The sequence below is a fragment of the Nansenia antarctica genome (assembly GCF_963989245.1).
Source record: "Nansenia antarctica genome assembly, chromosome: 13".
In the NCBI taxonomy this organism is placed as follows: Eukaryota; Metazoa; Chordata; class Actinopteri; order Argentiniformes; family Microstomatidae; genus Nansenia; species Nansenia antarctica.
In genome coordinates this window covers 23,008,908-23,034,644 of record NC_137683.1, presented here as the reverse complement: position 1 = coordinate 23,034,644, position 25,737 = coordinate 23,008,908, and the positions used below count along the sequence as shown (strand labels likewise).

The following is a 25,737-nucleotide window of genomic DNA, read 5'->3' as shown; positions in this document are numbered from 1 at the left end:
AGAGGGGTTTTATAAGGGCTAACAAGAGGCTGACACAGAATGAGTCAGAAGGAAGAAAAGCCTTTAGAGGTGATAAGGTTGTGCTGCTGTCAGACTCACTGATGTACACTGTTATTGAGGCAGCTGTGAGACCTATAGCATTTATACCTGTTAGTGCTGCATGTCTACATATACATCACTCCTAGGAGACCATGACGTGTACACTGGTATGCCTCAGCAACAAGCCAGGCAGCTCCTCTCTATCTCAGTTACACATTGACAACATAATAACAGTCTTACAGTCATCAAGGCTATGATGTCACGACATGTTAAAGGATTATACCTCAAACTGAGTCTCAGCTACATGACAAGCCCTTGAACTGAGTCTCAGCTACATGACAAGCCCTTGAACTGAGTCTCAGCTACATGACATGAGTGTTGAGGTAGAGGTTGATCCGGTTCACACCAACTCAGATACTGTCGCATCTGCATGTGAGCACAAGCCTTCGTAGTGCTGCGGGCGCTCACTCCTCTTCCTCTGTGCTGGAATCTCTCTGCCCCTCAGAGAGCAGCTGGGAATACAGCTCCCCCTTCAGGAGAAGGACAGAAGGGGTGTCAAACTCAGCCACACAACCCCCCTCCAGTACCAATACCCTGGGGGAGACAGGAAGGAGAGGAGGAGGAGAGGGTTGAGACCGGGGGGTAGAGGGGGGGAGGAGGGAGACAGGTTCTCAGACATTTTCATATAAAATCTACTGAACTGATAGAAAAAGAACAGGCAGTCAGACGGAACCCTCACCTGTCTGTTTGGGTGATGTTCCAGGGGTTCCGTGTGAGGGTGAGAACGGTTCCGTGGGAGAACTCGGTGTGGAGAATGTTCCGGATCAGTCTGTCAGTGTCGGGGTCTACGGGGGGGAGGGGGTCCTCGTACACCAGGAGAACAGAACTCTTCAGTAGGGCTCGAGACACACACAACAGCCTTCTCTCGCTGGAGCTGGAGAGAGAGAGGGGGATGGGGTAGGGAGTGAGAGTGAGAGGGGAAGGAGTGGGAGGGGGGGGGAGTAGAGCCAGGTTCACAGGATTATCCAGTGGAGAGGTTGTTTAAGATAGTTGAATAGGGGTTTATTCTGAGGTTGAGGCTACTATCGTACACCTGTGCCCCCGTCTCCGCTCACCTGAGCCCTGCCCCTCCATAGCCCAGGGGGTGAAGCAGTTGCCCGGGCAACACACTGACCGTCTCCTTCAGGTGGCACCTCTCCAGCACCTGCCATACCTGGGCATCGCTATGGCAACCCCAGGGGTCCAGGTTAGAGCGCAGGGAGCCGGCGAACAGCACAGGAGCCTTCATCACACCGATGAAGAGGACGAGGAAGAAAAGAATAAATAAATAAAAGCACACACTTACGATCTAGAGTCTAGACTCTTATTTGGTTTTTTATTCATATTGAGGTTAACAGCAAATCATTTTCTAACATTACTGTATGTGATGACTGGGAACTTTGGGGAACAACAATAAAAACTAGCAATTGCATGACACCACCTACCGTATATAATATTCATTATATTTAATAATTATAATATTATATCCAGCCATACACCAGCCATGATCAAAATGAATCAAACCCACAACCTAAATGTTCTCAGAACCATTCTTTACCAACTGAGCCACAGAGGACCAAAGTAACCAGGTGTCTCGCGTGTCTTTCACCTGAGGGATAACAGCCAATCGGCTGCGGAGGTCGTGGAGTCCCACACAGGCCACGTCCACCCCGTCAACCATCACCACGCCTCCTCGGCCCTCGACCAACCGGAACAGAGAACTGACGATGGCGTCGAGATCAGCCCCTGACCTGCTCACCACACCCACCTGAAGGGTAAACACACGTATGATGTATACATAAAAGAAACATGCACATGCACGCACGCACACAGTACCGAGTATGATATCTTAGTTCTGTATGTTGTGTTTGTTAGTCTTATGTTTTGTAGCACTTTAGTCTTATTTGCATTTGATCTGTTAGTTAGGGTTAGGGTTACCACTTGGCCAGTTACTTTATCCTTTATATACATCGCTCTTCTTTTCATAGAGTAGTTTTCAGTTAATGTGTTCCTCAGAAACCTGTTTGTGCTACCCTTTTTACCTTTTTACAATAAATGTGGTTTTATTTATATTCTCCCGTCGCCTCTGGTTCTTGTCCCCCCGGCTTTATCTTATTGTTACATCCCATATCCCTAGATTCTATATGTGGTCGTAACACACACACACACACACACACACACCTTCTCCCTCGGTTGCGTGCAGAAAGACAGTCCAGTGGACGAGGGGTTAATCTCTGGCTTATAATTGCTAAACTCCAGCACTCCCTCCTCTGGCCAGCTAGGGGGCACTGTACAGGGCAGGGTCCCGGGGGGCTTAGAGAGGTGGGGGAGAGGATATAGAGAATGAGAGGGGGGGGGGGGGGAGACACACACATACAGACAGACAGACAGACAGACAGACAGACAGACAGACAATGATTCTAACATGATTCTCTCAATATCGGAACAGCCTGAGATTCACTGATGGCTCATGCACAATTCCTACCATGTTCCTATGTGTGTTCCATGCCGGGTGCTGTACCTCTCTCTGCTCATGTGTGTGCTTGTCCATCCTCTGAAGGACTCCTGCGCTGCTCTCCACGTCGCAGGACGTCTGGACCAGGAGATGAAGAACTTCTCTAACCTGCAACCAAATCATCATCATCCTCTTCATGTGTAAACTACCAGTGAGAGTGAATGTGAGTGTGTGTGTGTGTGTGTGTGTGTGTGTGTGTGTGTGTGTGTGTGCGCGTGCGTGTGTGTGTGTGTGTGTGTGTGTGCGTGTGTGTAAGTGTGTGTGCGTGTGTGAGTGTGTGTGTGTGTGTGAGTGTGTGCGTGTGCGTGTGCGTGTGATTATGTGTGTGTGTGTGTGCGTGCGTGTGTGTGTGCGTGTGTGTGTGTGTGTGTGTGTGTGTGCGTGCGTGTGCGTGTGCGTGTGTGTGTGCGTGTGTGTGTGTGTGTGTGTGTGTGTGTACTCACACTGAGAGCGTAGGTCAGGGCCAGCCCTACAGCACTGGGGTCCAGATCAGAGCCCATTAGAGCCAAAGAGACCAGGAGGAGTAGAGCCCCAGCAAACATATCCAGCCTTACTGCTATCCACCTAGACACACACACACACACACACACACACACACACACACACTCACACACACACACACACACACGCACACACAGGAATTGTTGATGAAGTGTTTTCGTGTATGTAGATAGATAAATAGATAGATCGATAGGTACTGTATTGATCCCCGGTAGGTAAGGTAAAATTAAGAAAGTGTGTCTGTGTGTGTGTGTGTGTGTGTGTGTGTGTGTGTCTTTTCTAACCGGTCCAATAAGATGCTGTTGTAGCGACACATCAGGTGCTCGTCGAGGGCATCGTAGCAAAGGTTCAGGGCGTCAACGCGGTCTTGGGTGTTGATGACCTCATCACGGTGCCCTTCACGGAGGAGGAGGGAGAGAGAAGAGTTGGCGTCTGCCACCATCCTCCTCACCTGACCTGACGCTGCCCGGTAGTACGACTGACGGAGTGAGAGAATAGAAAGAAAGAATTGCAGGGTTTCCTTCTGAAACATCAAATTCAAGCACCTTTCAAGGATTTTCAAGACTCAATTCCCTCAAATTCAAGAACCCAAACACGGTATAGTTTGAGACAGATCTATGAGATCTATGAGAATTTATATAATAGTAACTGTCCGCTTTTAGAGAGAGAGAGAGAGAGGGGGGAATTCAAGCACTTTCAATGACCTCTATTTTCAAAGACTCCATGGCAGCCCTGTAGAAATATCAAACATATCAGTATGACTGACAGAGTGAGAGAATAGAAACATTTTATTGGACTCAATACACAGTTGAAATATCAAATGTAAAACACATCCTGCCTTGAACAGTGTCAGTGATGTGACTGCTCCCTCTAGTGGCAAGACTTAAGAATGCAAGCCTACTACATAATGTATCTACAGCCCTCTTGTTCTAACTAAACCCTCTGTATTGTTAAGGCGCTGTTCCTCTGTTCCACACACACACACACACACACACACACATACACACACACACACACACACACACACACACACAGGTTACCTAGAGATTTAGCTCTTATCACCTGCAGGGTGAGGAGAAGGATGCTCAAAGGTGGGACTGCCAGGCTGAAGAGCAGGGAGTTGTAGCCAATGAGCAGCACCGTCGCACACACCTGAAGCCAACAGGTGAGCCAGGTGTGCAGGTGGGCGGGGACTAATTTGTCGATCACATACATCGACTATGGAGAGGGAGAGAGAGAGAGAGTACAGCAGGATTTCAACCCTGATATATACAGTATATGAATGCTTATCCTAGACAACCTATGTAAGGCACACACACACACACACACACACACACACACACACACACACACACACACCCACTCCCTCGGAACGGGTGCAGAAGAACAGTCCAGTGGGCGAGAGAGAGGGGAGGAGAAGGTAGAGAGAATATGAGGGAGAGAGAGCCACACACACATACATATGTGCTATCCTGGACTCACCTGTGTAAGGCTGTGTAGCACCTGTGAACTGGGCGTGGTCTGGAAGAAGCGCAGAGGAAGGCGGAGCTTAGAGGAGAGGAGCTCGGAGTGGAGACGGCAGGAGGCGCGTAGAGAACCACGTGTTACAGCGAACGCAACACAGCACACAGAGATAGCTGAAACATGCACGCACAGACACAGACACAGACACACACACACACACACACACACACACACACACATATTAAGTACAGTAAGTAAGTATACAATCCAGAGTATGTAACTCCCAACAAAACACAGACACAGACACAGACACAGACACAGACACACACACACACACACACACACACACACACACACACACACCTACCCTGCAGCAGCCCCAGGACAGCGTAGACCGAGAGGCGTGAGGTCCGTAGTTCCCTCCACTCCTCCAGACCCTGTAGCTCTTTAGCCTCTCTGGTCCACTGTGCTAACAGCCCGGCCTGACACACACACACCACGCACACACACACCTGGGCCAGCACAGTCAGCGTCACCCAGCCCCAGCCACACGCACACAGGTACTGACGAACACACCCACTGCTGCTCACCTGCAAGGAGAATTATGCCTTAAATACACACAGAAATGAAGCAATGAGACAGTATACCTGTGGACCATGGTGGAGATTTGTGTTGGTCGTAAAATATATGGTGGTTCCTGAGGCTCACGATGGCCACCTCTACTGGACTGAAGAGCTTTTGTGTTCATGGACTATAGAGCACGTATTCTGACCTCACACTGACTGTAACATCTTTAACAATGTTCTTAATATGCATAGCTGTCTTTTTTTATTTTAGTCTGTACCGTACTGTTGAGTCCACTATTTGTTTCCTTATTTCTATTCGATTTATTCCGTATTTTATATTCATTATCTATTATGTGTCTTTTTTATATCCCCCCATACTCTTTTTAATCTTGCTGCTGTGATAATGAAATTTCCCCTCGGGGATAAATAAAGACCTTCAACTTGATATTCCGTAGAGAACAGGTCATAAACCTGTACTTACCCCACGGGAGGACAGATGCTCTGTGTTGACTTTTCTCACGCTTAACATATCCTTACTGCATCTGGGGAACAGAAGGGAAATGCTTAATCAATGTTGTGTTTGTGTGTGTATGTGTGTGTGTGTGTGTGTGTGTGTGTTACATTCTCTGTGTTACATACTCTCTCACTTCTCTGTGTGTGTGTGTGTGTGTGTGTGTGTGTGTGTGTGTGTGTGTGTGTGTGAGTGTGTGTGTGTGTCTGTGTGTGTGTGTCTGTGCGTGTGCATGTCCAATGGGGGAAATAAGTATTGAACACATCAACATTTTGTCCAGTAAATGTCATTTCCAATGAGCCTATTGAAGTGAAATTTGCAGTGTGTTCAATACTTTTTTTTACTACGTTTCATTCCACTTTATTACACATAACTTGATTTACATATGGACTTTAATGTATTTCGATTTTTTTGTCTGGATTGTTTGAGTTAATACCAAAGTCTGGTGCAAATTTCACTTGAATAGGCTCATTGGAAATACATTTACTGGACAAAGTACTTATTTCCCCTGTTGTATCCAGATATCATGACAGTCCAGTGGGGCAGATGACAGTAGTAATTGCTGGTCAGGGCTCGGGAGGGATAATGTGCTTAGCCTCACAGGCTTGTGTTGTGGATTAGAAAACATTGTAATTCAGCCTCTCTTTTACATGCCATGCATACCCCTTAACCCCCCTCACCCCCCCATGACCAGCAATTACTACTGTCATCTGCCCCACTGGACTCTCATGATATCTGTATACACGCACACACACACACACACACACACACGCACACACACACACAAACCCACACAAACCCCACCCCCATCCATGCTATCAATCTGTCGTCTATCCCATTATTACGACCCCTCTTCCCACTCCTTCCTACACACAAACTGGTCCTGTGTGGCTCAGTCGGTAGAGCGTGGCGCTAAGAACTGTGGGTTCCATTCCCGCTAGGACCCTATATACTGAAATATGTATGCACTCACTGTAATGTAAGTCGCTCTGGAGAAAAGCGTCAGCTAAATGGCAAATATTATTATATTACCAACCTCACCACACTGATCTCACTCTCTCTCTCTCTCTCTCTCTCTCTCTCTCTCTCTCTCTCTCTCTCTCATTAGGCCAATCAGCCATTCAGACCATTCCAGCAGAGCCTCTTATCAAATCAGAGGCCTCCAGCTGAGCCCCTTGTCCATCAGAGCCCCCCCCCCCCCCCCAGATTAGGTTGGCTGTTCGCCCTGTCCCTCGAGGTCGCATGTCAGTAAAAGTCGCCAGAGAATCTGTGTCATCACATTGTGTGTGTGTGTGTGTGTGTGTGTGTGTGTGTGTGTGTGTGTGTGCGTGTGTCTTTGCATATGTGTAATCCATGCCTCAAATGTTTGTGTAAGCAGGTTAGGTAATACACAATACCATGCTACACACGCACACACACACACACGTGCGACACACATACACACACACACACGTGTGCGCACACACACACACACACACATACACACGCACCGTTCTGAGAGCTCCTCTGGGACACAATTCTTCTTGACCCCATTTCCTGAAAGTGCACCATTGTCTGAAAGAGATAATCAATCAAGAGAAAACATCAGACACACACACACACACACACACACAATCACACACACACACACACAGTTCTGAGAATCCATTGTGCTCGGTGTTCTCCAGCTCATACAGATGATAGTAAATCCTGGATCAGGGCTGGAGCTAGAGACCAGAGAAACTAGTGAGGTCACCGTGTGTGTGTGTGTGTGTGTGTCACATACAACCCCCAACAGAGCACTGCAGACACACACTCAGGAACACTACCTACGGGACTCTGGTAGGTACAACACAGATAAACACTGTGGTCTCAGACACACTGCACCACGTTACTGTACCTGTGTGAAGAGGTTTCACTGACAACAGGAAATGGTCCAGACGGAGGAGGGAATGCCAGGCCTGTCAATCAAAGAGGACAAACAGGGCAGGGTGAATGTGTGTGTGTGTGTGTGTGTGTGTGTGTGTCTGCAAGTGAGTTAGTGAGTGTGTGTGTGTGTGTGTGTGTGTGTGTGTGTGTGTGTGTGTGTGTGTGTGTTACCTGTGTGAGGCGCAGAGAGAGCAAGGGCAGCCGTTTCATCGGTGAGCGCAGCATAGTCAACAGACAGACACACGTGAAAACCTGGGAGGCTGTCAGAACATTCCCATCATCCACCAGCACATACACACCAAAGCAGGACAGATACACCTGGACAGAAATATATATATATATATATATATATATATATAGAGAGAGAGAGAGAGAGAGAGAGAGAGAGAGAGAGAGAGAGAGAGAGAGAGAGAGAGAGAGAGAGAGAGAGAGAGAGAGAGAGAGAGAGAGAGAGAGAGAGAGAGAGAGAGAGAGAGAGAGAGAGAGAGAGAGTATTCACTGATCCATCATTACTGGACAGGTGAAAGCAAGATCTCCAAAACACAGCTTTCTCCAACTCCTGTTTCCTCATCTGCTAGCTGTCATCTACGTAGCTGTACATCTGAATTGTCTACAGTATATACTTCATCAGCAAAAACTTGTTTGGGAAAATAAATAATCTATTGAGCGCAATCTTAGTACTTTCAGTATTTTTTTCATACAGCACCATTCAATTCTAACTACAGGTTTTTATGGTGTATTTCACCACCTAGGACTCCTACCAGGAATGGCACACAAACGTGGTCTAATAGGGAAAAGGCTGTCAGGTATCCCAGAATCCTTAGTATCTCAAGCTCCTTCTGTCTGGCCACGCCCACCCTGTGCTGAAACCACACCTCCAAGACCAACATCTTCACCGTCTGCGGACAGGAAGAGAGAGACATAGAGAGAGGAGGGGGAGACGGTAGAGGAGTGGAGGAAATGGAGATGAGAGAGAGAGAGAGCAAGGAGAGGGGGTAGAGAGAGACAAAGAGAGAGGAGGGGGAGACGGTAGAGGAGTGGAGGAGATGGAGATGAGAGAGAGAGAGAGGAGAGAGAGAGAGAGCAAGAAGAGGGGGTAGAGTGAGACAGAGAGAGAGGAGGGGGAGACGGTAGAGGAGGGGGGGAGATGGAGAAGAGAAAGAGAGAGAAGAGGGAGAGATGGTAGAGGAGTGGGGGAGAAGGAGAAGAGAGAGATAGAGAGAGATAGAGAGAGATAGAGAGCAAGCAAGGGGAGGAGGTAGAGAGAGACAGAGGAGGGGGGAAGGAGGTTAAGAACAGAGAGAAGAGAGCTGAGTGTAACAAGGTATAGTCCAGATCTCCAGATGATGTATTTTATATGATGTATGACATAATCCTCAATGCAAATAAGCATACTTAATGGGAGACAAACAACATGTTATGAAGGCCCACAATTTAGAGCCAGTTAGTTTCCCCGAATCAGCCCTATTTTGCCCCTGTTATTTCCTTTATTATTTTCCATACTGTTCATGTACGTTTTCATGAAGGTGTATGTATTGTTATTGTAATTGTATAAGTTCTGTCTTAGATTTGTTTAGTATTGTGTAAGCGCCAGATTAGTGGGCGTGGGTTTGGTTGGCGTACGTGACCGGATGTATGTTCGGTTGGTGTATATATAGCGACGGAAGTGGTCTGTGGTCTGAGAGTGACGAGAGAAGAAGAAGCAGAAGGAACCGAATGAGAGAAACGAGAAGTCGATCTAAGATGGCGGAGTCAGTAAAACGCACACCGTGCTGAAGCTGAAGACCTGAAGAGTGATTATCGAGTTTACCACTGTGACAGAGGGCAAACCTTACAGCAGCAATTCAACATCTCTCAACAGTCCACAAGGAGAACGGGAGACTCTGAGTGTCGGAGGAGACCTGCCTTTGGCATTGACTGTTAGTAGTGAATCACGGGCTACCCGCAGCACCGCGGGAGTTCGGAGTTCGTTGAGTTGGCAGCGCTAGCCCAGTTTAGCTGTGTCCCCGTTAGCCAGCCTTGCCAGCCGCCGGCTGCTAACGTTGGACCAAGCGAGACCCAAGCTGGACAGAGCCGTCGCCTTCACGAGGTGGATTGCGACCGACCGTGGACCACCGGACCTGAGCCATTCACACCTCGTCGTGGACTACGAAGAAGCCCCTTTCCCTTCGAGTTGCTACGTCACCCCCCCCCTTTGTCTGCTGCCTTCCTCGAAGCACATGCGAGCTCCAACCAGGCCTCAACGCGCTCCTTTCAGTCCGGGACTCTAAGCCTTTTCCAGGCCAGGCCCTGCGTGTGAGTGAGTGATTGAGTGTGTGTGTGGCCGGCTGGGAGGGAGTATATACGGGGATGTATATATCATTTGTCTAAATAAATGTGTTTGTTCATCTTTGCTACATTACTGTGTGTTTAGTTGTAATGCTAATTCTAATGCTAATGCTAATGCTAATTCTAATGCTAATGCTAATGCTAGTACTGCTAGTCTAAAGGGTTGCTGGCGCCCCCCTGCCTGTATCCTCCTACACTGCCGATTTAGCTCCGAGTTAGTTAGATAACCAGCCCTTCCTAAATTCTACAGTCCTTTAGCTACTCCCTGGTTACAATTGGTCCTTCGAGCCGGATAGGTTGTGTAGTGATAGCATGGCTGAGCGCAGCCAACCAGACAAGACAGTTACCCCCCCTTCTCCGCCCCCTGAGCCAGAGCCACGACCACAGAGAGTCCCGCGGTTGCCTCAGAGGTTACAAGAGTATGAGCTTGAGCTCGAAAGCTCACTGAGTGGTAGTGAGGAGCGCACTCCACGGGATACAGTGGTCGGAGAGGCCGAGGTGTCCGCCGGCGCGCGGGTGGCTAGCACCGAGACAGCCATCAAAGAGCACCAGCCTGAGGATGAGATGGCAGAACAGCAGGGTTTTGCCGTAGAAACGGAAGAGCCGGAAGGAGAGGCCCGGTCTGACAGCGCCTGCGGGCGGAAGAGGGAGGGCCTCAGCCTTAACGATCTGCCTCCCAGTACGGCGCGCTCGAGACCTAGCTCCTGCCGTTCAGTGGCTTCCTCCCGGTCCAGGGTTTCCGTGGGCAGTTCTGCCTCTGGGGCGGATAGCATGCACTCCAGAGGGAGTAGTGCCGCGCTGTCAGAATGTATGCGCCAACAGGCCGAGATGGCGTTAGAGCGGGAACGCCTCCAGTTCGAGCGTGAACGCCTCCAGATGGAAGGAGCGGAACGTGCGGCGGAGAGACAGCGCCAGGAGGCGTTAGAGAGGGAACGCATCCAGTTCGAGCGCGAGCGCCTCCAGATGGAGGGGGCGGAACGCGCGGCGGAGAGGCAGCGCCAGGAGGCGCTAGAACGTGAACGCCTCCAGATGGAGGGGGCGGACCGCGCGGCGGAGAGGCAGCGCCAGGAGGCGCTAGAACGTGAACGCCTCCAGATGGAGGGGGCGGACCGCGCGGCGGAGAGGCAGCGCCAGGAGGCGCTAGAACGTGAACACCTCCAGATGGAGCGCGACCGCCTCCAGATGGAGAGAGAGCAACTGCACGCGGAGAAGATGGAGGAAGTGATGCAGACCATGCGCGACGTGTGCATCAGCAGAGCTCCGTCGGCCCGTAGCTCCAGAGCATCATCCGCACGGCCCTCTCGAGTGCCATCTCCTGAACCCCCCGCCGATGGCTCCATGACCCCCGCCATGACTGTCCAACTACAGGCCCAGCTGACCACCTTGAAGGAAGAGGACCAGGGACCCGACCGCTACGCGGCCCAGAGGGAGCCAGCGTCGCTGCCCGGGAGGGGAGCCATTCCCCAAGAGCGTAGCACACCCCTAGGTCCTCCAGTGAACCAAAAGGCATGCAGGCCGGACACCCAGACCGTCACTCCAGCCCCGATCATCCACTACAGGATGTTTCCCCAGGTGGAGGGACCCAAGTTCCCCTTCTTCAAGGACGAGGACAGGAGCCAGTATGTGGAACTACGCATCTGCCTAGACACGCTCTTGGACGACTCCTGCTCAGAGTCCTACAAATATGCGATTCTCCTTCAGCATGTGAGGAACCCCAGAGCCCACAACATGGTTCTGGCCCATGCCTCCGCACCGACACCTTACACCAGAGCGCTCGCCGACTTGGATGCCCGCTACGGTCGTCCCTGGAACCACGCCCTTGCTGAACTGCAAGCCCTCGAACAGCAGGCCCCCATCAAGGATGAACGGGCGCTGGATGACTTCGCGCTCCGCGTGCACACCTTGGTTGGAATGCTGAAGACGCAGGGCCCAGCTGGCGCCAGCGAGATCAACAGCACCTCCAACGTAGAGCGGCTGCTCCGCAAGATCCCACGCTTCCGGCAGGAGAGGTTCCGGCGACAGCAGCGCGTTCGTAACCCCGGGAAGTTGGGTCTGAGCATGGCTGCCTTCGCGGAGTTCCTACTGGAGGAAGTGCATGACACCAACGTAGACGCCATGGGTTACGCTGAGCCGAAGAAGGAGAGGGAGAAGGGAGACCGCTGGGACAGGCCGAGCTCGAACAGAGGACGCCCAGTAGGAGTGCTGCACACGGAGGAGGAGCCTCGGAGAGAGAGGAAAGCCCGACCTGAGGGAAAGGATTCCTCTCAACCCCCTCAAAAGGGACGGAGAGGTCCACCGCCATGTCCGTACTGCACCAGCAAGCACTGGTTCAATGAGTGCAGTGACTTCAACAACCTGAGTACCGAGGCCAAGCAGAGGTGGCTCGAGGAGAACAAGAGGTGCTGGAACTGTGGGCGCGACCATCTGGCTAAGAACTGCACCTTGAGGAGAAAGTGCAACCGCTGTGAGGAGGTCCACCTCAACATCCTACACGAGGTCTCCCTCGCCAGGTCCACGGAGGGCACCAGAAGCCCTAGGTCCGGTCGCGCACCGGAAGAGGAAACCCCTGTCTACTACCTAGACCCAACCCAGAGCAGCGGCTCCAAGGTCCTACTGAAGGTGGTGAAGGTCCGACTTCACCACAACAACGCTGTGTACGACACGTACGCCGTTCTAGACGACGGGTCGGAACGGACCATCCTTCTCCAGGAGGCAGTGCGCCAGTTGGGGCTCCAAGGGACTGAGGAGAAGCTGACTCTGCGCACGATACGTCGCGACCTTAAAGAGGTCACCGGGGCGAGAATCAACTTCTCTATCTCCCCGGCGGGGCGGCCGTCGGAGAGATATCGGCTTCAGAATGTCTTCACCGCAGACCAGCTAGCGCTCTCCCGCTACGACTACCCCCTGGAGAGATTACGCGCAAGATATTCCCACCTACGGCGAGTAGACCTACATCCGATAGAAGGAGCGGAGCCAACCCTTCTCATCGGCTCGGACAACGCTGCACTGATCGTGTCGCTCCGTCCTCCGCTGAGAGGACCACGAGGCTGCCCGATGGCTGTTAAGACTGCGCTTGGGTGGGCCCTCCAAGGCGCTACCGAGTGGAGAGATAGAAACGGGAGAGCTACGTCATCCCTCCATGTCCGAACCGAAGAAGTGCAGACCATCAACTGCCTTCACCCCAGTGTGGACTCCATGAATGCGGCGCTACCAGACAACGTCCAGAAGCTGGGGACGCTAGACGTTGCGCCCTACAAGAATGAGAAGCTCTACGTACGGTCAAAGGAGGACGTCTACGCCATAGACCTCCTTAAAGCAAAGACAGTGCGTATCGAAGTCCAGGGCGTGAAGAGAACATCTACCAGCCCTGTCTCGAAACCCAGCAGGAGAAGATCTACCAGCCCTTTGTCTAAACCGAGGAGGAAAAGATCTACTAGCTTGTCGGTGAGGAAGAGGTCAGCTCAAAGGAGGAAGACGCCGGCGGTGCCAGAGCCGGACGATACTCCGCTGACCGCTGAGTTGGAGCTAGCTCTGCCTGCACCTGTGGCCATGGCCTACACCCAACTGAAGGTGAAGGAGGAGGAGCCAGAGCCGGAGCTAGAGGCGGAGCCAACGGAGAGCAGCGGAGTTGTGGTGTTGTTGGACGACCCCGTAGCCGAAGACACGAAACCACGCATCCGTAAAAGTCCGTTCAAACACGGCAAGAAAAGGCGAAGGAACTTACGAGGGAAGAGCCGGTTCTCTGATGCCACAGACCAGGAGATGGATGTGGTTAAAATAATACGTGTTGATGACTCTAATAGACCACGGCAGGAAACCTTTGCCAAGCCACAGGGTGTCTACCAGGGGACAAGCTCCAGAGCTGAGATGACACGGACACAGACTCCAGACACAGGCAATGTTTTGGATGTGTTGAACAACATACAAATTGAGAATGTGGAAGAGGCCAACTTCCTGAAGGACAAGCTGTGTCATCTTCTGAAAGAGTTCCAAGCCAACAAATCAGAGAAGGTTGAGCACAAAAGCCAAGGTCCCACAGTTGTCTCCAAAGACTACAGTCACATGAGCAAGGGCCACCTGGAATCTACTAGAGACCAATACGAAAGAAACTTCAGCCAAGTACAAGAGGAGAGACATTATGAAAGCCAACCCAGGCGATCACCGAAACTCTACTCCCCAGAGACTACACAGGGTCTCTACAGAGAGAGACCCAGAGATGCAGAGGAGCAATTGGAGAAACACAGCCATGCAAGTCGTGCTGAACCCAGAGGTTCAAGGAGAAACCATTATGAAGAGGTCTTTGGACAGGTTGACAGGTACCCACCATCCCATGCCTGGCAGGAAGAGCCATTGAAGTATCCGGAGAGGTCCCAAGGGTCCCTGTACCCAGATGACTATCCACCTGCTGTGGATGAGTTTTATGACCCTTACCAACCTACACCCCCCACTCGAAGGGAGTGGGGATATGGGATGCCCCCTGGCCCTCAGACCTCCACTAGCCTAGACACTATCACCTCATACCTCACGCTGCTAGAGCAGCCTAGCCAGTGTGCCTTCCATAGTTAAATGAAACCGAGGGTTTCATGGGGCGGCTGTTATGAAGGCCCACAATTTAGAGCCAGTTAGTTTCCCCGAATCAGCCCTATTTTGCCCCTGTTATTTCCTTTATTATTTTCCATACTGTTCATGTACGTTTTCATGAAGGTGTATGTATTGTTATTGTAATTGTATAAGTTCTGTCTTAGATTTGTTTAGTATTGTGTAAGCGCCAGATTAGTGGGCGTGGGTTTGGTTGGCGTACGTGACCGGATGTATGTTCGGTTGGTGTATATATAGCGACGGAAGTGGTCTGTGGTCTGAGAGTGACGAGAGAAGAAGAAGCAGAAGGAACCGAATGAGAGAAACGAGAAGTCGATCTAAGATGGCGGAGTCAGTAAAACGCACACCGTGCTGAAGCTGAAGACCTGAAGAGTGATTATCGAGTTTACCACTGTGACAGAGGGCAAACCTTACAGCAGCAATTCAACATCTCTCAACAGTCCACAAGGAGAACGGGAGACTCTGAGTGTCGGAGGAGACCTGCCTTTGGCATTGACTGTTAGTAGTGAATCACGGGCTACCCGCAGCACCGCGGGAGTTCGGAGTTCGTTGAGTTGGCAGCGCTAGCCCAGTTTAGCTGTGTCCCCGTTAGCCAGCCTTGCCAGCCGCCGGCTGCTAACGTTGGACCAAGCGAGACCCAAGCTGGACAGAGCCGTCGCCTTCACGAGGTGGATTGCGACCGACCGTGGACCACCGGACCTGAGCCATTCACACCTCGTCGTGGACTACGAAGAAGCCCCTTTCCCTTCGAGTTGCTACGTCACCCCCCCCCCTTTGTCTGCTGCCTTCCTCGAAGCACATGCGAGCTCCAACCAGGCCTCAACGCGCTCCTTTCAGTCCGGGACTCTAAGCCTTTTCCAGGCCAGGCCCTGCGTGTGAGTGAGTGATTGAGTGTGTGTGTGGCCGGCTGGGAGGGAGTATATACGGGGATGTATATATCATTTGTCTAAATAAATGTGTTTGTTCATCTTTGCTACATTACTGTGTGTTTAGTTGTAATGCTAATTCTAATGCTAATGCTAATGCTAATTCTAATGCTAATGCTAATGCTAGTACTGCTAGTCTAAAGGGTTGCTGGCGCCCCCCTGCCTGTATCCTCCTACACTGCCGATTTAGCTCCGAGTTAGTTAGATAACCAGCCCTTCCTAAATTCTACAGTCCTTTAGCTACTCCCTGGTTACACAACATGTCCAGTATTTGAGGAGATGCAAGTATTTCAAATCCAGATATATATTTTACAGTATTTTCTAAATACAATGGCCAGGTGCCTCCATAATGTTGGGCTGAGTGAGTAAAACATGTATGGCTGAGAATGGATGGTTCCTGGCGGGCTGACAGTGCTGTTCAGTGAGGCAAAGTGCCAGTAAATTGTTTGTCTTCTGCAGTGCAATCCTATAATTCTTCTGGGAACCAACAACATTGTGTTTGCCAAAGAGAATAATGATAGATGGGCTAAAATCAAACTGGAGGATTTTGGGATGCAGACTGAGACACTCCTCACCTTGATCCCACTCAGCATCTCCTGCAGGATGTGTTCTCGCTCCCCCCTTGCTCTCTCTAGAGCCCTCTGTAGCAGAGAAAGACTGGGTTTTACACACACACACACACACACACACACACACACACACACAAACACACACACACGCACGCGCGTACACTAATACATACATACACACACACACACACACACACACACACACACACACACACACACACTAATACACACTAATACACACATACACACACGCACAAACAAACGCATGCGTACACACACCTATACTCATACACACAGACACACACAAACTCTCACATACTGTCACACACTCATACATACATACATACATACATACATACATACATACATACATACACACATACACACACACACACACACTCTCAATCACACACTCTCTCAATCACACACACACACACACACACACACACACACACGCACACACACACCAACCTGTATGTCTCTGGCCCTGCGTTCTACAACAGAGGTGAGGGGGACCAGCAGCATCAGTAGACCCAGTCCAGCCAGGGCAGAGGGACCCAGCTCTCTCCACAGCAGAAACACACACAGCGCCCCCTGCAGCCCTGACGACCACACAGCAGGCAGGGCCGCTGGGAGCTCTGCCACCCGACAAGTGTCACCCAGAAGGGAGTTCAACACCACGGCAGGGGAGGACCGAAACAGGGCCTATGGAGATAGGGAGGGGGTCGAAACCCATAGGTTAATCAGGGCCTATGGAGGTGGAAGAGGAGGGGTGGAGGGAGAATCCTATAGGTAAAGCCTATGGAGATGGAGGAGGAGGGGAGGGGGAGAAGCCTATAGGTAAAACAGGGCCTATATTATAACATTTCTGCTGCAATTGCGTTCTTCGGGAGGAAAGGGGTGATTCCCCGGCCCCGCCAAGGTCATCCATGCGACCAGATGTACCTGTGTTTACAGGGAGAGAGAGAAGGCTGTGTGCTCTGTACCTGCTTGTACACAGCTCCTTTTAGTGCCGTCTGAACTTCGACCTCTGTCATCCTGCTGTGGCGCTCGCTAGCCTGCTGAACCAGGGCGTGGCACACCACAGCAGCCAATAGCGCCAGGGCGTAGGTGTGCCTCGACCAATCAAACACAGGCTGGTTCTCACAGTAGAGGATGACACACCTGATGGGAAAGCGGGTGTGTGGGGGGGGGGATATCACCTGTTTTTACAGTATTTACCGTACACATGGTACTCACAATGTACAGCTCCATCTAGTAATGAGGAAACAATCTAGTCATGTTTAACCAATTCTTAAGGGACATGAGTGTGTGTGTGTGTGTGTGTGTGTGTGTGTGTGTGTGTGTGTGTGTGTGTACCTGAGGGCCAGGGGAGGCAGTAGAGCCAGAAGGTCAGAAGTCATCCTGAGTAGGATCAATGGAATCAGGGAGGGGCGGAGCCACAAACACAGGTAACGAAGCAGGGAGGGGCCAACGGGGGCGTGTCTCTCTCCTGACAGAGAGGCCCCCTCTCTTTCTGTCTCCCGATTGTTCTCCTGTTCACAGTCCTGCATGACACAATACATACTGTACACAACACATGCAAACGGAGGGTGTATCATAGGGGGAAAAAAGACTCAAGAGAAACAACGTCCAGTCTTCTGTTCCGCCAGTCAAGTTGACTTGATTACCTCCTGGCCCCGCCCCCCTGGCCTCCAGCGCTGCTCCAGGGCGGAGCAGAGGGTCCGAGCAGAGTTGTCATCGCCATGGCAACACAGGTCTGACCGCTGTAGCGTCCGTCGGCGACCGGTTGACACCAGTCTGACCACAACAGAACACCACAATCAGACGCAGTACTACGATATACCTAATGAAACCCAATGTCAATAATAATAATGATGGATTGACTTGTTACATGATGGAGATCAAAGACACTGTTCCTTAGCCTGTAGATACATATAGATGTAATGTAAGATGGCATACGACATCAAGGGTTCTACAGTCTTACTTGTTTAGCCACCAGTAGGATATGCGGCTCAGGAACGACACATCTCTCTCCAGGGTTCGGCTCTGTCAAGGGTCCCACACCGAGCCACAGAACATTAGTCAAATCTAGACAAATCGTCTTCAACTCACCGACAGTCTGTATGGATTAGATCTCGACCTCAGGCCTATTCAACAGAAAGTGTTATTGGCTGCCAAGAAGACAATCCTGCGACAGTGGATCACTTCAGGTATTCCCATGAACATGTTGTGGATCTGTGCCTTACAGAAAATTGTCAACGTTGAATGCACTGCCAGATCAAAGAAATAACAGGTTTTTGTCATCGTGTACTGATTTCCTTCCAACTTGTATAATGTAACTAAATATAGTATATCGTTGCCACCTCCCTGCACAAATGCAGAAAACTGTAGGTAGGCTATACAAAATATTTATTATGATTAAAAAAATAAAATATTTTTATGATACAAATGAAAACAATGAAACAATAGTTTTTGCTCTTCAAATATACTTTGGAAATTAAGTGAAAGGCAAAGAAAGAATCAATGTGTCTGACAAAACGTATCCTTTATCATAGGTTGGATTAAGATTGGTCATTTTTGGTGACAGGCTCCTGCGCGTGTGGTGTCCCGTTCGTTCTCCTTCTGAACAATAACAATAGAAGACACCGCCGCCCGTCCCGATCGAGGAAGATGGTAGAAAGGAAAATAGTAAAACAGAAGAAAAAAATAAATACATCTGTTGAACTCACCTGTTCAGCGTCTCGGCCCCTGAAGGACAAGGACGCACACCTGGGGAGAGACTCACCCGCCAGCTTGGCCACCAGCGAGGGGACAGAGAGCAGACTCTGCAGTGGTTCGCAGGGCTATAATAACATAACAGTCCTACTGGGTTTGCACATCTGCACGCTTTGCACAAGAGCAGCAGAGTGCTGCGATAGCACGCGACTTATACAACCGCATTCACTTATGATGACCCGAAGATTTATTTTTTCTCGCCTGAGTAGAAAAGAAGAAATCATTCCTATTGTAGCATCTTGCCTTACAATAAGTAGATAGAAGCTGGCACGGACATTGATTGGGCCGTATAATGGTATAGCGATTGTAGCCAATGGGAGAGGCGCGCGGCTGGGGGCGTGTTTGCAGACTGTCAACATTGTGACAAAGCGCTCCTTTGGGACCGAGGAGAAGGATGCGATTGCAAATAAGAATTTGTTCTTACATGTTTGCCTGGTTAAATAAAGGTTAAATTAAAAAAAATAGAAATAAAAATTGCAGGCCACAATTCTAGGCGTTCCTCCATCACACACTGTTGGCAGCCAGTGTCACGCAGGTTAGATTGGGTCGGGTCAGGACAGAGGGGGAGAGATTTATGTTCAATTTATGAACAGTAAAATCATGCTGTACCCTTTTAATCCACAATCAATTAACAGAAATGGGGAGGACATTTAACTATAGGCCTAATAGGCAAACTGAGTCTGAACCAAACGGTCACTACTGCATTTTCTTCTCTCCTGGCAGTGTGATAAACAAAACAACATATTCTCTCCCCTCCCCAGTCCCCAGGACAAGGACAAGACAGTAAAAAAAAGACCATCTGCTTGACGAATGGGCTGTTACGGTGCCAAATGACACTGTAAACACAGACAATCAGACCCATAGGTTCAACAAGCAATTAGGCCTACAAATAAACACGACTTTGGAATTAACAATTCCTCAGAATTGAAATGACCTTGATTAAGAGCAGTGGGAAGGTGGCGCATGGCGTGGCACACTCGCAGACCATCATCGCAATGGGCCTGGTTTGATTCCAGCCATCAACATAATGACCTGCATGTCATCCCCCTCTCTCTCACCCATCAGCCATCCTTCCTGTCAATCTCTACTGTCTCTATCCCAGTAAAGCAGAAATGCCCTAAAAATATATATATATATATATATTTACATATATATATATATATATTTTTTTTTTAAAAGCTGTGGGAAAAGCTTCTTGTAGCTTCTGTTACCTACCACCTGCCAGGTCTGTCAGAGTTCAGGGGTCATACGGTTGTAAATCTACACCAGATAAATAGAGATCATCGATCACACCATTTTTCCCCAGATTAAATGTTTTGAAATACTGGGCGCAGGGGAGTAACAGGGTTTGGTCATTTTACTTCCAACTGTCTCCATATTCTCATTTTCCTTTGGACAACAGAGCAGGTCAAACATACTGGGTAAATCCTACAAATGGAAACCGTATTACAGGTCTCAAGGTAAAATCTTCAATCTTTTGAATACAAAGAAGTGATGCCATTTTCTGAAACAACTATACAATATTGGTACTTAATTAGTGCTTAGTACTTAATTGCATGTTTTCTTGCAGTTTCTTGCAATGTTTAAATTGATGAGAGATGATGATGAGAATACTATAGACAAACTACTGTACTGGACACTCACTCAATAATGAATTATAATGTACATTAAGACTGTAGGCTAACATTCTCCAGAATGTTTGTATATGGGCTATTTCCTATGAGAAGAGAACTCTGTTAACCATAGATGATGGTTGATGGCTCAAGATTTATTGAGGCTGAAATTCCATTATAAAAATACAACAGAAAGTACTTCTATTAATAGATTAATAGAAAAAGACAGCATCATTCTGCAGCTGACAACATCATTATTCACACACGCAAACGCTCTGAAGTTCAAAAATGCAAATCAAAATTAGTGAAACACTTAAACGAAGATCACAAAACCCACTTTGAGAAAATTAAAAAACAATGCAACAAACTATGCAATCAGGTAATTACCATGACCAAATCTGCTAAGAAAGAATACCTCGATAACAAAATCGAAGAAAACTTAAACAAACCACGTGACCTTTGGAAGCTACTTAATAGCCAACTAGGTTGCAGTCAAAAACTCAAAACCAGGTCTACAAACATCAGCATCAAATCTGGTGATTCTCTCCTAACAGACAAGCTGGATGTGGCTAAGTGCTTAAACACTTTCTTTACAACCATAGCCACTAAATTAGTTAACAATCTACCACCCCACTCAGGGCGTTATGGTGTAGAGCACATCCGTGAGTTCTACAATAAACTGGGTGTACGCAATGATGATTTTAAACTCTCCATGGTGTCAAACGATGAGGTGTTTAAAAAGCTAGGCGCTCTACACTCAGAAAAGGCCACGGGCCATGACAATATTCCAGCCAGATTTCTAAAAGACTCAGCTGCCTCCATTACCCCAATCATCACCCACATAATAAACCTCTCCATCAAACAGGGACACGTCCCCCTTGACTTTAAAATAGCAAGGGTAACCCCACTGTATAAAAAAGGAAGCAAATTAGACCCAGGCAACTACCGACCTGTTTCTATTCTTAATTCCATCTCGAAACTTATGGAAAAAATAGTTTATGAACAGGTCGATAGGTACCTTACCGAAAAAAAGCTGATGTATGAATTTCAATCAGGATTCAGAACATCCCATTCCACTGACACATGCCTTCTCTATTTGAACGACCACATCAACCATGAGGTGGACTCGGGCAAGTACTGCGGCATGGTCATGCTGGACCTCCAGAAGGCCTTCGACACAGTAGATCACCACATATTGTTAGATAAACTGAAAGCAATTGGGTTCGATAGAACATCGGTGAGCTGGATGCAATCCTACTTAGAGGGGAGGGAACAGGTGGTTAGTGTGAACGGAACACTGTCCCCCCCCCTCCCAGTGACCTGCGGCGTTCCACAAGGAAGCATTTTGGGACCTTTACTGTTCCTAATATATGTGAATGACATGTCATCAGCATGTGATTGCAATTTGTTCCTGTTCGCGGATGACTCGGCTCTGCTGGTCTCTGACAGGGACATATTGCAGGTGGAAAAAGCGCTAAGCACTGAACTGAGTAGAATCTGCATCTGGCTAGCTGACAATAAACTATCAATACACCTAGGTAAAACTGAAACCATCCTATACGGATCCCCATCTAAACTCAGAAAGGCTGAAAATTTTAAAATAAAAGTGGGTAATGTCGTATATTTCTGTAGTATGTATGATCTATGTATGAATATGTAGTATATTTTAAACACACACACACACACACACACACTGATCATTAACAGATGGCCCCTGGACCAGCTATCAGAGACCTGGGGGTTGGGCAAAGACACACACACACACGCTGGCCCCTCCCCTCTGGAAGGAAACGGGGACAGAGGGAGAGAGCGTTCTCTTCCCACCCGAGGTCCATGGGGAACGCATGTAATGTATAAATCTGCCTGTAACTGATTAAATTGTCTTAAACTAACTGTTCTTTGATTCATAACCAATAAGAATACACGACAGTAACATTAATATCACAAGAAAAGAGGATATTACATACCTGGGCTCCATCTTAGAGGCAAATCTTTCCGGAGATAAAATGGCAGCAAAAGTAATCAAAAAAGTTAACCATAGAACTAGATTCTTGTACAGGATATCCTCACTTGTCAGTAAAAACACACTGAGGACCCTATCAGGAGCTCTCATTCAATGTCACTTCGACTATGCCGTAACATCATGGTACTATAGAACCACAAAGGCCCATAAAACAAGACTCCAGACAGCCCAAAATAAACTGGTTAGGCTTCTGCTAGGCCTCAACCCTAGGACACATCTAACCGCTGCTCATTTTTTGAGCCTTGATTGGCTACGAGTAGTTGACAGAGTGCAGCAGCTTGCACTGGGCCTGGTCTTCAAGATACGCTACACCACAAAGACACCCAAGTACCTGTCAACATACTTCCAAAAAGTGAACAACGTCCACACATACAACACCAGAGGAAGCTCCACGAACCACGTTCAACCGCGTTGCACCACAAACAAGGGGTTAAACTCGTTTGCAAACTATGCAGTAAAAATGTGGAACGCCCTTCCTATAATCTTAAAGGAGTGCAAAACACTGCCCACCTTCAAAACCACTCTCAAAAAACATTTACAGGAGGCTGCAATCCGTAACTGGACCCTCTAAATCAAAAATCAGATTAAAAGACCCGAACTACCCACTGTACATACTTTGTGTTTTGTCCCCCGCCCCCACCTGTGGTGTATGTCCCCACCTGTCCTACCCGCTGTACATACCTTATGTTTTGTTGTATTGTTCTTCCCATGATGGATGTGTGTTTATCTTGTAGATAGTAATAGTTATTTGTCTGTATTATCTTGTAGATAGTACTAGCTTTTTTGTCTGTCTTACATGTAACGATGAATTGAGAATCAAGGACCCCAATTGAAATAAGCCAGTGGCTTTCTTGGGTTTTTATCCTGTTAGTTGACCTTGTATGTAATATGTACTTTCATGTACCTACTTCTGCAAATCTTCTAATAAAGTTTTCAATCAATCAAAAAAAACGTAGAAATGTAGCTCAAAGGAAAGAATAGAAGCAATGTGTTAAAATTGTGGAGAGGTTAAACCAACTAACATAGGCCTATTGCTTAAACCTATCCAGTCCTCTAAAATCCAGTACAGGAGTGAGGGTACAGGCTGGGCATAGGTTTAGAATTCAATAATTCTCCTGGCCATCGCTGTGACAACACACGTGCCTGGGAGGTTGTGGTAAATGTAAAATTATTCCAAAGCGCTCTCATTCACACACCTCTCATTCACACACACATTCATACATACACCAATGGCGGCAAGCTACCATGCAAGGCGCCGACCCGCTTATTGGGAGCAATTTGGGGTTCAGTGTCTTGCCCAAGGACACCTCGACACATAGCCAGCCAGGGATTAGACGCCAGCTCTACCACCTGAGCCGATGATCACATTCAGAAGAGTAGCACTTCATCTGTGTTCTCGTCTGCGAACTCTAAGTGGACCCTATGAATTGAGAATCAAGGACCCCAATTGAAATAAGCCAGTGGCTTTCTTGGGTTTTTATCCTGTTAGTTGACCTTGTATGTAATATGTACTTTCATGTACCTACTTCTGCAAATCTTCTAATAAAGTTTTCAATCAATCAATCAATACCCTTGTATATATATATATAATTATGTATTTTCACAGTGAATTTCACACAGATACAATTTTTATTCTATTGGAGGATTTTTAATGAATGCTGATAGGCGCCGACAGAATATCAGCCGCATTTTATGAGTAAACAATGTTTATTTAAAAAAAAATAACTTTTACAAGTAGGAACTAGGAAGTGGAAGGAAGCGTGGGAAGGTGGGGGCGGCGCCCTAGCTCCCTCTATTGGCCAGCCGCCGCCACTGCTGCGCACCGTGTCCACGCTTACCTCACCAGTGCCTCGGGGAGAAGTGTTTTCGCATATTCCATACTTGACTGAATAGAAATCAGCGCCATTCTGCGGGAACAATGCAGAGCGTATTCGTGGTGCGGTAGGCTAATGTAATGTTCCCTAATTCTCCCCAATTTCAACGAGGTCTGGAGTCAGATCGACAGGTACGATGTGCTTCTCCCGACCACACCGCTCACTTCGGCACTGCCCAGCCAACGTCTGACCGGGCTCCATTGGCCCTATTTGTCCTTGAGCGGAGTGATGTCTGCGACCGCGCCTGGCCTTCACTAGGCCCTCTAGCAGCCCCCAAGCATTTTTGTTTCAGCCACGAATCTTTAGATTTCATTTTTTAGACACAGAGAGCAACACGTTGTTTTCATTCAAGCTTTATTTTGGCAGTGTCTCAAAGTGTCTGGCATGGGAGGCCAGGGGAGGGATGAGGCCAGTGGAGGGGGGAGGGATGATAGGCCAGGGGAGGGGTGAGGGGTTATTATTATAATAGATACATCTCTTCTCCATGGAGGTAAAGTGTCTTTGAGTACTGAGAAATGCACTATACAAAATATGATTTATTATTATTATTATTATTATTATATACAATTACATTATATAATAAATATATATATATATATATAATCAATTAGATACAAATAAATAAAGGTTATTAATTTATACTGATATTGAAACAGAACATCAAGGATTTCTGTACATTTTACTGATGCAACAATGACAATGATGTCACAAAAGAGAACTTAGCAACTGGGGTTCCGAATTCCGGTTTCAAGTGTCCCCTGAACATCCCTCTTCCATTCTGCATTTCATCTGACTGATATCTACATTGTGTGTGCTACAGAGCTTATTCTATATATTAACTAAGTATTGTTTCCAGTTTTATTTGACACTTTTGTTTGACACGCTGTTTGAGAGCTATGTAACATCATCAGACATTAATTCCAGCGTGCCTAGTTAGACGCTATGGGTCTGATTATGAGTGTGGGCAGCATCATCTACGACAACCTCAACCAGCCTGCTCCATCATTCTGCATCCCAAAGGCCCCAACCTCAGCTGCCTACTGCATCACCACAGAGTCTCAGCGTGGCCCTTCTCTGAGGAAGAACAGGGTCTTCGTCAAGAACCTAGACAAGGTCTACGACACCTTCTCTGCCTTTGGGGACATTCTATCCTGCAAGGTGCCCTTTTTATATATTCTTCCTGTAAAGCGCATTGTAATGCATTGTAAAGCCACTGAAAAGCCATTGATGATATTATGGAATGTATTACGGTGGAAATAACTGTGGAAAGAATGAAAAACTTAATTGTAAGCTGTGTTTACAGAAAACCAGGATCTAACATGGATACATTCATGATTAACATGGAAAGGTTATTTTCCTCTTCAAAACAAAAGATTAGCTATGTCTGTGGGGATTTTAACATCGACCTGTTGAATCCACACAAACATGAGAAAACAGACAAATTAATTGAAACAATGTATAGTTTGAGCCTTTTTCCAGCCATT

General features: G+C 48.1%; 1 protein-coding gene across 1 annotated transcript; it reads right to left on the bottom strand.

Annotated features, from left to right (window-relative positions):
• Window positions 1–503: 503 nt before the first annotated feature.
• abcc13 (ATP-binding cassette, sub-family C (CFTR/MRP), member 13) lies at window positions 504–24,454 on the bottom strand (the record flags this gene model as incomplete). The annotated part of the gene is made up of 20 exons (XM_080544116.1): window positions 504–633; window positions 779–973; window positions 1,155–1,321; window positions 1,688–1,846; window positions 2,260–2,391; window positions 2,600–2,701; window positions 3,037–3,157; window positions 3,379–3,572; window positions 4,157–4,312; window positions 4,577–4,731; window positions 4,926–5,148; window positions 7,715–7,861; window positions 8,305–8,442; window positions 15,972–16,037; window positions 16,437–16,670; window positions 16,952–17,129; window positions 17,325–17,512; window positions 17,636–17,765; window positions 18,698–18,716; window positions 24,418–24,454. 20 exons carry the CDS (start codon window positions 24,452–24,454, stop codon window positions 504–506), a joined length of 2,871 nt encoding a protein of 956 aa, XP_080400242.1.
• Window positions 24,455–25,737: the final 1,283 nt, after the last annotated feature.